This window comes from Littorina saxatilis, linkage group LG10 (genome assembly GCF_037325665.1).
Source record: "Littorina saxatilis isolate snail1 linkage group LG10, US_GU_Lsax_2.0, whole genome shotgun sequence".
Taxonomy (NCBI): domain Eukaryota; kingdom Metazoa; phylum Mollusca; class Gastropoda; order Littorinimorpha; family Littorinidae; genus Littorina; species Littorina saxatilis.
In genome coordinates, this window is record NC_090254.1 from 39,115,714 (window position 1) to 39,125,446 (window position 9,733).

The 9,733-nt window shown below is 43.5% G+C and overlaps 2 protein-coding genes across 2 annotated transcripts in view; one reads left to right on the top strand and one right to left on the bottom strand.

Annotated features, from left to right (window-relative positions):
- LOC138977859 (E3 ubiquitin-protein ligase MIB2-like) overlaps positions 1-9,733 on the bottom strand; it is a 26,128-nt gene that overhangs the window by 13,970 nt on the left and 2,425 nt on the right. The window lies entirely within an intron of this gene.
- Positions 6,219-9,733, top strand: part of LOC138977860 (uncharacterized) — a 4,005-nt gene continuing 490 nt past the window's right edge. Inside the window, exons 1-3 of the mRNA XM_070350466.1 lie at positions 6,219-7,079; positions 8,666-8,833; positions 9,438-9,714. Coding sequence (XP_070206567.1) covers positions 6,989-7,079; positions 8,666-8,833; positions 9,438-9,714 — 536 coding nt within the window. The 5' untranslated portion in view covers positions 6,219-6,988. The remainder of the gene's footprint in view (positions 7,080-8,665; positions 8,834-9,437; positions 9,715-9,733) is intronic.

A 9,733-nucleotide genomic window follows, 5' to 3' on the forward strand; every position in this document is an offset into this window, starting at 1 on the left:
AAGAAAGAAAGAAAGAATGAAAGAAAGAATGAAAGAAAGAATGAAAGAAAGAAAGAAAAAAAGAAAGAAAGAAAGAAAGAAAGAAAGAAAGAAAGAATGAAAGAAAGAATGAAAGAAAGAATGAAAGAAAGAATGAAAGAAAGAAAGAAAGAATGATAGAAAGAATGATAGAAAGAAAGAAAGAATGATAGAAAGAAAGAAAGAAAGAAAGAAAGAATGAATGAAAGAAAGAAAGAAAGAAAGAAAGAAAGAAAGAAAGAAAGAAAGAACGAAAGACAGAAATAAAGAATGATAGAAAGAAAGAAAGAAAGAAAGAAAGAAAGAACGAAAGACAGAAATAAAGAATGATAGAAAGAAAGAAAGAAAGAAAGAACGAAAGACAGAAATAAAGAATGATAGAAAGAAAGAAAGAAAGAAAGAAAGAAAGAAAGAAAGAAAGAAAGAAAGAAAGAATGAAAGAAAGAAAGAAAGAAAGAAAGAAAGAAAGAAAGAAAGAATGATAGAAAGAAAGAAAGAATGATAGAAAGAAAGAAAGAAAGAATGAGAAAGAAAGAAAGAAAGAAAGAAAGAAAGAAAGAAAGAAAGAAAGAATGGAAGAAAGAAAGAATGGAAGAAAGAAAGAATGAAAGAAAGAAAGAAAGAAAGAAAAAGAAAGAAAGAAAGAAAGAAAAGAAAGAAAGAAAGAAAGAAAGAAAGAAAGGAGGGAAGGAAGAAAAAAAGGTACAAAGAAAGAAACAATGAATGAAAGAAAGAAAGAAATAAAGGAAGAAAGAAATACATCTCGCTTGTTATTGTATTTCTTTAACCACAGTCTTAGAGTCAGTGACAGACACAGTGATTATGCCGTCAAACAACATACATGAAATATGACAGCTTCTACAAAAGTCTCAGCAAAGAAAATTAAACAGATAGACGGGCAGACGGACACACAGGAAACGCGAACACGCTCTTTCTCTCTCTCTCTTTCTTTCTCTTTCTTTCTCTCTCTCTCTTTCTTTCTCTTTCTTTATCTCTCTCTCTCTCTCTCTCTCTCTCTCTCTCTCTCTCTCTCTCTCTCTCTCTCTCTCTCTCTCTCTCTCTCTCTCTCTCTCTCTCTCTCTCTCTCTCTCTCTCTCTCTCTCTTGTCTGTCTGCCTTGTCTGTCTGTCTTGTCTGTCTGTCTGTCTGTCTGTCTGTCTGTCTGTCTGTCTCTCTTTCTTTTGCCATCCCATCATGCGTGCAATAGCACAAGCAATAAACACCCCCCACCCCCGTCTCCAGATAAAGGCCGACGGAATTAATGTAAACATGTCGGCACAAACCCTTCATAATAGCCAGCGCTCAATAAAACCTGAACCGCTAAATGACGCTGTTGTACTTCCCTGTGTGACTAGACTTATCTTTTCGGGATCATTCTTTGTAGAGATCAATACATCGACGAAGAAATCGATACCTGGCTGGTGCTGGCTGTCAGCCAAGACTACGACACTTCAAAAGCTGTCTGAGCTGTAAAATCACCAGGCATAAAATCACGCACGCACTTTGCTGGCGATGTTTTTATCTATATAATTATCCATATTCACACACACACACACACACACAACACATACACACACACACACACACACAACACACACACACACACATACACACACACATACACACACACACACACACACACACACACACACACACACATACTATCAAAAGAGAAACGTTAATGCTGCCAAGTGACTGACATTCTTCAAAGTCTATAAATAAAGCTTGTCAATATATTAGTCACATCCAAGTTAAAAGCGGAATACATTTGTGAATATGATTATAACGTATGCTCCTGTGCACTTATGTCTTCCGCTTTTTAACGTGGAGACGAACTGCTTTTGATAAGTGCCTGTGCAAGCGATTTCAAAAGGCTGACATGATTGATCGAGCAACATTCAGACACTCAGATAATCTCTATGCACAGTAACGCAACACAACTACATTATGAAAGGACAAACTAGGTGTTGCATTTAACATCACGACTTCCTTTGCCACTTATTTAACTGAACATTTTTTGAAGGGTGCACGATCATTCGTTTACTTCTGTTACAGTTTTCGTTTTGAAGCGTTTTGTACTGGCCAGGAATTAGGGCAATATACCTAGGTGTTTTTTCTCCCAGAACTTTACAACTCAATACTCCGGCCCCAGTAGCGCAGTGGTTAGTGCATTAGGCTGCGGGCCGGGAGGTCGTGGGTTCGAATCCCATCAGGGTCATGTGGCTTTTTTGGGCTACGGTCGGCTCCTACCCAGAGTGGAAGTGCTATGGTTCCTATGGGAAGGCTGGGATCACAATTCCGAGTTTCATTCACTTAACGAATGCGACTTTGAGGGTGCTCAGGTTCTGTATACCTGACCAACACCGCAGGTGCGGCAGTTCTCGGGCCTGGTTGACGCCAGGATATATTATGACAGTAAGCGTAGAGTGCTGCCCTGTCACGTAGTCTCAAACCAAAATTGGAAATCCAAAGCATCATTATAATCATCCTCATCTCATTAATCATTGTCCTTGCTCTTGTGGCCCTTCATGCCCGGAGCTCTCATGGTGACCTTGGTCTCAGTGTTCCTGTTCCTTCCTTCCCTGAATAGTAGTTCTGCTGTCAGTCTTCAACGTGTGACGTTCTGGGGGGTCGACGGAGGGACGTGGTGGCGGTCTGCTCTCTGGAGGGGACGCTCACTCAGTCTGGCTCCGCGACTTAAAGTCAATGTCGTTTGTAGGGGGCATAGTAGGTAGTGGGCTGCGTCCGTTAGCTCGGGACAGACCCACTACTGAACACCGTCGAAGTGACTCAGCAGAAGTGCAGTGTCATCTTCCGAGGGTAGCCTACCGCAGCGACCCGACATCCCCCCTACTAGCAAAATACTAAACACACACAGACACACACACACACACACACACAAACACACACACATACACACACACACACTCAAACACACACACACATACATACACACTGACACACACACACACACACACTGACACACACACTCACGTAAACTGAATGGCTGTCCGGCAATGATAAGGCTTCAAGTAATTTATAAACTGCTACCCCTGCCCCCCAAAAAAGAAATTCAAAGCACACAGACTGCTAACGCTCAACATCTAGCATCAAAGACAACCAAATTGACGTGCAAATGAATGTTTCTTCTGTGTCTGTCAGTAAACGTTCTAATGAGCAACCAGTTACAAACCTTTCTCGTGACTTGACTTTTTGCTCCAGCTTCAATCAACAATTCATTAAGCACGAACACACAAACTATCTTGAAGGAGTCGTACAGAATACTGCACTTCCTAGTCTTCTATCAGCACCAACAACTATATAGGCCTACGGACAAGGTGTTCTGTCTCAAAACACTGATCGAATTTCAACATTACGCAAAGTCTAATAATCGTCTCTATACTTCACTGCCTCCAGTAGCCTGCCAGCTTTTTTATTTTCACAGTGTTATCAAAGCTGCGGTTTTTTCCGTTTTCCCAAAACTGGGATCGGCATTTTCTAAAAATGTTTGCTGACATATATATATATATGTGCACAGTTCCCGGATACTGTTTTCAGTTTGCTTGATACGCTCAAAGCTGATTGGCAATATCCAATTGTTCATTCACTAATTCATCCGTTAATTCATTCATTTATTTGTTCATTCCTACGTTAGGGCCTAATCATTTTGCTCATTTACCAGTCCAACTGCTTATTCATTCATCCGTATATTTGTTCATTTATTTATCCATCCGTGCATTCACCAATTCTCATTCATTCATTCTTTCTTTCTTTCTTTCATTCATCTATTCATTCATTCATTCATTCAATTATCTAAATGTACATTCGCCAATTCAACCGTTAATTCATTTATTCGTTCATTTATCCATCCGCTCATTTACCCATTCAACCACTCATTCATCCATTCATTTATTCATTCGTTCATTCATCCGTGCATTTACCAATTCATCCAATTTATTGTCTACAGTGATCGCTTAGAACAGGAAGTGGGAATTTGTATCAACCGCAAGAGACAGCGCTTGTTGCGCGTGGAAATGTGTGCAGTGAGGCATCGTGACAAGGTGCTTTTGGAACACACACTAAGACAACATGACACACCTTAGCACAGCACAGTACGACACAAAACAACGCCATAAACATACACACAGACACAAACACATACACACACACACACACACATACACACACACACACACACACACACACACACACACACACACACACACACACACACACACACACACAGCTGGATATCAGTTATACATCAAAAACGTGTAAAAACCAAAGTGAACGTAAAACAGACCTGTCACTGACAACCAGCTAGCAACCGGGTACAAACAGGTTAAGCAATCAGATGCAACCCGAACATACACTTTCCTGCCTCAGGTAAACGCACAGGCATGGGTGTGAAGTTCAGAGTCAACTCAAACGGAAGTTCTAAAGTCGTGTCACAATCACACAACGATCCTAGTTGTCATTTCCAGTGTCCGCCGAGTCACTTCACTATTCAGCTGGGTGCTGGTTACGTTTCTGCGTGTAGAAATTGCCAACCTAAACTTTGAAACGTAAATGACTGTATGACAAGTCATAAATGCACGCAGAAAAACACGGTCCATTCCAGTTCACAGCGAAAGTCTCAGGGCTTGGAAACAAGAATACACGCATGCAGGAAAAAGCAAAACATATGGGTAGCGCCGTAATGAATGCAAGCCCGCATTTCCCAGGGAGAAAACAGCCCGAATGTCCATACGGGTAACCTTGCAGGACTATATACAATCGTATCTTTATTCTTATCCTTATTCTTCAAAGGGCCCGGTGTAGTTAGTCTTATTGAGGGGCACTCACTTGTCAATAAAGTGAGGTAAAATGTCAGCCTAAACACACAACATGGATATTACCCCAACCCCCGTTTTGTACTTGTATGTAATATCTAAATCGTCTAATGTATATTGCTAGTGCAATCCTTCTTTAGGGCGATGTGTGAGTGTGTGTGTGAGTGTGTGTGTGTGTGCGTGTGTGTGTGTGTGTGTGTGTGTGAGTGCGTGCGTGCGTGCGTGCGTGAGTGGGTATGTGCGTGCGTGCGTGCGTGCGTGCGTGTGTGCGTGCGAGGGTGTGTGTGTGAGTGTGTGTGTGTGTCCGAATGTCGGCGAGCACTTGTATTTGAAAGTATTGAAAATACTCACGCCAAAACATTTTCCTTGTGTTCTGCACATGGTTGAAATTACATCGTGTGTTCAGGGCCGGACCAAATGAGTTGTAAGGGGGGGGTTCCTCCTTTTTTGGGGGGGCAAATCAGCGAAGTGGCGAAGCCACAAGCGCGCGCCTGAACTAGGGGGGTCCGGGGGCATGCTCCCCCGGAAAATTTTGAAAAACGGTTAAAATCTGTGCAATCTGGTGCATTCTGGGCCTTGTTTTGAGGGTTAAGAGCAGCATTGTTTTGGTGCTAAAACTAGTAAAAGTCAAAGCAAGGTACATGTATGCTTTTTCCAGGGGTGGGGTTCCGGAACCCCTGGAACCCCCCCCCCCCCCCCCCTGGGTCCGGCCCTGTGTGTTTGATGTCTTATGTCTTATGTCTTAGAATGACTGGGGAAAATCTGTTTCGCGGGTTCGAATTTAAGCCGAAAGATGAAATTAAAATCGGTGTTTTATGACCGAAGATTCTTATTTCAATTTTCATCCAATACCACCTGATATCGGAATTTTGATTTCACCGATGGCAAATACACCGTCACGCACCAAGAATGTTTCGATGAAACTCGTTACGGTTATTATTTCTCTTTCATTGTGAGTTTGCAGACATACAGAGAGCACCCCTTATTTTCTACTTTACCAGTGAAGTAAGACCTCAACTTGTTTTCATAGAGATTTTAACGCGGAAAATAAAGTGTATATTTTAGAACAAAATTTGGCTATATCGAGCGAACACCGCATACCATGCACACCGGAGTCAGTTAGTCGCTGCGATCGTAGTTTTAACAGATCGATCACGTGTAAATGTTTGTCCACCTAAAGCCGCGGGGCTCAACTCTTCCACAACGCTTGAAAATCCTGACGGAGTTATTATTAAGAAAAACTTCGATTTCGACGCAGTTTATAGTCTTTTTCTGGTGCCTGTGGCTTTTTAATTTTTTTAATTTTTTATAATCTAGTTTTTTTCCCCCGCCTTGAACGTTTGAGCGTGTGCAGCAATGAAAGTACACAGCTTGCGATGAATAGAACCAGTGTAGCGACATCTGCTGTGGTATCTCGTAACGTAAGGTCTATTTTTGTTAAACGAGAAAATCAGTCTAGTCATCCGGGCGTTTATCTTGGCCTTGTAACGTCACGTTAGGACATACATACAACCAAAGCAGGAAGCTACCTGCATAATTATTAACGTTGTTCCAGCTGATTAGGCTGTTCAGCTGGAGGTGTAGTTGGTGTGTAAAGTCGTCACATGAAGGATCAGTACTCATGCACTCTCAGATTTCTTTTAATCTTACAGCGTGGATGTCTGTGTTCAGTGGAGCAACAGTCGGCCTGGTCGTGTTGTACTCACCGTATAAACAGACTGACATTTCCCTGAGAAGTTGAGCTTGCCTTTTTATCCGGATTGTGCTTTCAAAAACATTGGAATCTCAATGGAGCTGTAAGCAGATTTCACATTTGTTCGCACAAAACTTTCCTCAGAAAAGTGTGTTCTGTGTGCACTAAATTTCCATGATTGTGTATCTCTTTTCTCAACCACGTTCCTATACTTTCAGAAACGCTATGGCTGTGATAGCCGTTAAATCGTCTCGTTGAGCCTCACGAACAGTATTGTATGCTTTCAAGGGTAATCAATAGATTTGTGAGATGTAAAACCATCTCAGTTGGGTACAATTACATTTGAAAATAATAATTTGAATATATAGAGTCTATCTGACCAGCCATGGCATAATGTGTACCGAGGAAAGCTGATTAAGTGAGAGGCGGGGCAGCAGAAAGGCATCATGAACGTTGACATCCCGGAAGCAGATGACGTGCAAATTACCGAAACGTCCACTGCTGCACACCTTCGACCTGATCGTCCTGATCATCCAGGTAGGTGTAAATACAGCCACAGTTCTCCATCTCTGTTTGTCTTCGAAAAATGTGTTTGTGTGTGTGTGGGGGGGAGTTTGTATATGTGTGTGTGTGTATGTGTGTGTGTGCGTGCATGCGTGCGTGCGTGCGTGCGTGTGCGTGTGTGTGTGTGTGTGTGTGTGTGTGTGTGTATGTGCATGTGTTGGTGTGTGCTCGCGCGCGCGTGTTGTTGTCTGTGTGTGTGAGTGAGAGAGAGAGAGAGAGTGTGTGTGTGTGTGTGTGTGTGTGTGTGTGTGTGTGTGTGTGTGTGTGTGTGTGTGTGTGTGTGTGTATGTGTGTGTGTGTCTGTCTGTGTGTGTGTGTGTGTACGTGTGTGTGCGCGTGCGCGTATGTGTGTCTGTGTTTTTGTGTGTGAGTGAGTGTGTGTGTGTGTGTGTGTGTGTGTGTGCGCGTGCGTGCCGCGTGTGTGTGTGTGTTTGTCTGTGTGGGGGGGGGGGCGGGGAGGGGCTAGGGTATGTGTGTGTGTGTGTGCGTGTGTGTGTGTGTGTGTGTTTGTAAAAAGGGGCAAGTAAAAACGAAAGTACTTCTTGGATTTCCCTCGTTTTAACTGACAAGTATGCCCCATTGTGACCAGGTTAACGCTTCAAATATTGACCGACACCCTTCAGAATGATTTGTTTTGCACAGAAATAAAAGAGCAGAAAGAAAACGCTGACGTACTTGTCAATGTTTTTGCAGTAACAAACCTGTCCTTGTAATTGAGCGAAGTCGACTACGTGTAGTCCATTCCATCATAGACCATTTATCCTGGACCGCCAACTAGCTCTCTCTCCGCTCTTTCTCTCTATTACGAGGTAGCGCCTCTCGCATTTAGGAACCTACGCTTACATGGCCTTTCAGAAATCAGGGGGACGTCATATCCGGTGTCGATTGTAAACATGGACAAAGTTGCCGAGGTAAGTTCTGAAAATGCTAAAATAAATCACTTTAGCTAAGTTTAGTTTGGAGTTTTGGAAAATCCAGTTCATTGTCACCTCCCATTGTCACAAATAACTGGAGCGTGCTTTCTTTTCACTGTCTTCGAATCGCTGGCCTTTCAAACCGGACGTGACGCAAGGGCGGATCAATTCACTTTGGAGGGGGGGTTACAAAATTACTGCGAAGATACAAGTTGACGGCGCCAAAGGCGCCTAAGCCTCTAGGGGGGTCCGGGGGCATGCCCCCCCGAAATTTTTTTTTATCCAAAGAAGCAAAATAGAGCTATCTGGTGCATCCTGAGCCAATAAATTACCTCTTTTTGGGGGGGGTGGGGGGGTTACGTAACCCGTGTAACCCCCCCCCCCAGATCCGCCCTTGGTGACGCGCCCCTGAAAGTCGAGAGTCGTAACCTCGAAGGGTCACGTGACGAGTTGGCGGTCCATGCTATTTGGTCTATAATTCCACGAATCTGATCGCACGACAGCACTGAGTTTTGGGTAAATAGACTTTGCAAAATCTTCGCGAAGTCGACTTCGGGCTCAATTAGGGACCACCCTTACAAACTTAGCTACCAGACCACCAACGATCTCAATGAGTGAAAACTCCTGTTCATGTCTGAAATGCAGGTGTAAACCAGGGCAACACGAAGGGGACACAGACGAAGGGAATCATCAGGTGCGGAGACGGGGGCAACATCATCATCGCCACAAACTTCATCGACCTCACACTCATGTGGAACAACGACGCTCTCCCTGGTGCTGGGTACACGCCTCGTGTTATCCTGGAAGATTCTGGTGAGATTTTCATTGTTTGTCTTGGAAAATAAATTGTGTTTACCTCTTCCTTTTCGTTTTCCTCTTTTATTGTCATAATGGTCAGAGGCAAAATCAGCGCCTGTCCCTTTGTTGTTCGTCGTGTTGTTGTTGTTGCTGCTGCTGCTGATCATTGTTGTTGCAATTGATGCTGCTATGTGTGTAGTTCTAATAATGAACATCGTTATAATCACCCGGGCCTACCGGAGAATAATTCGAAGGAAGAATTCAAACAGCGAAAGTTGTCCTCTCCAAGACATGTATATATTTGCAACTTCAGTTGGATGCTAAGTTTCCAAGTTACTGACAAAAGTGCGCGCGTGGTGTGTGTGTGCGTGAGTGTGAGTGAGTGTGTGTATGCGCGTGTGTGTATGTGTGTTTGTTTGTGTGTGTGTGTGTGTGTGTGTGTGTGTGTGTGTGTGTGGTGTGTTTGTGTGTGTGTGCGTGCGTGCGTGCGGGCGGGCGTGTGTGTGTGTGTGTGTGTGTGTGTAAACGAGTAGGTGTGTGTGTTTATCTAAATGCTCACTTATATTATGAACAACTGTCACAACTCTGAATGCACTTACCTTGTATGTATCCTTTGCAGCCGCTAAAATGACCTCAGTGGCCAGATTAGACTGGAAAGCAGAGAATCTGCTTGCCAACGCAATGACGTGCTTCAAGCTGCGCTTGAAAAATGAACAGATGCCTCAACTGCTGAAAAATGTCAAGGACGCTATTGTGAACGAATGCCACAGGGGCCGTCTTCAAACGATCGTGCAGGATCTCTTTGAACAATTTGGCATCCGACTGTTTGGACTGAATCAGGAATCTCTTGTGTTTATCCTGGAACACCCCAGTGGAGATGACGCAGAGCTGACCCTGTCTTTGCAAAATCGACAA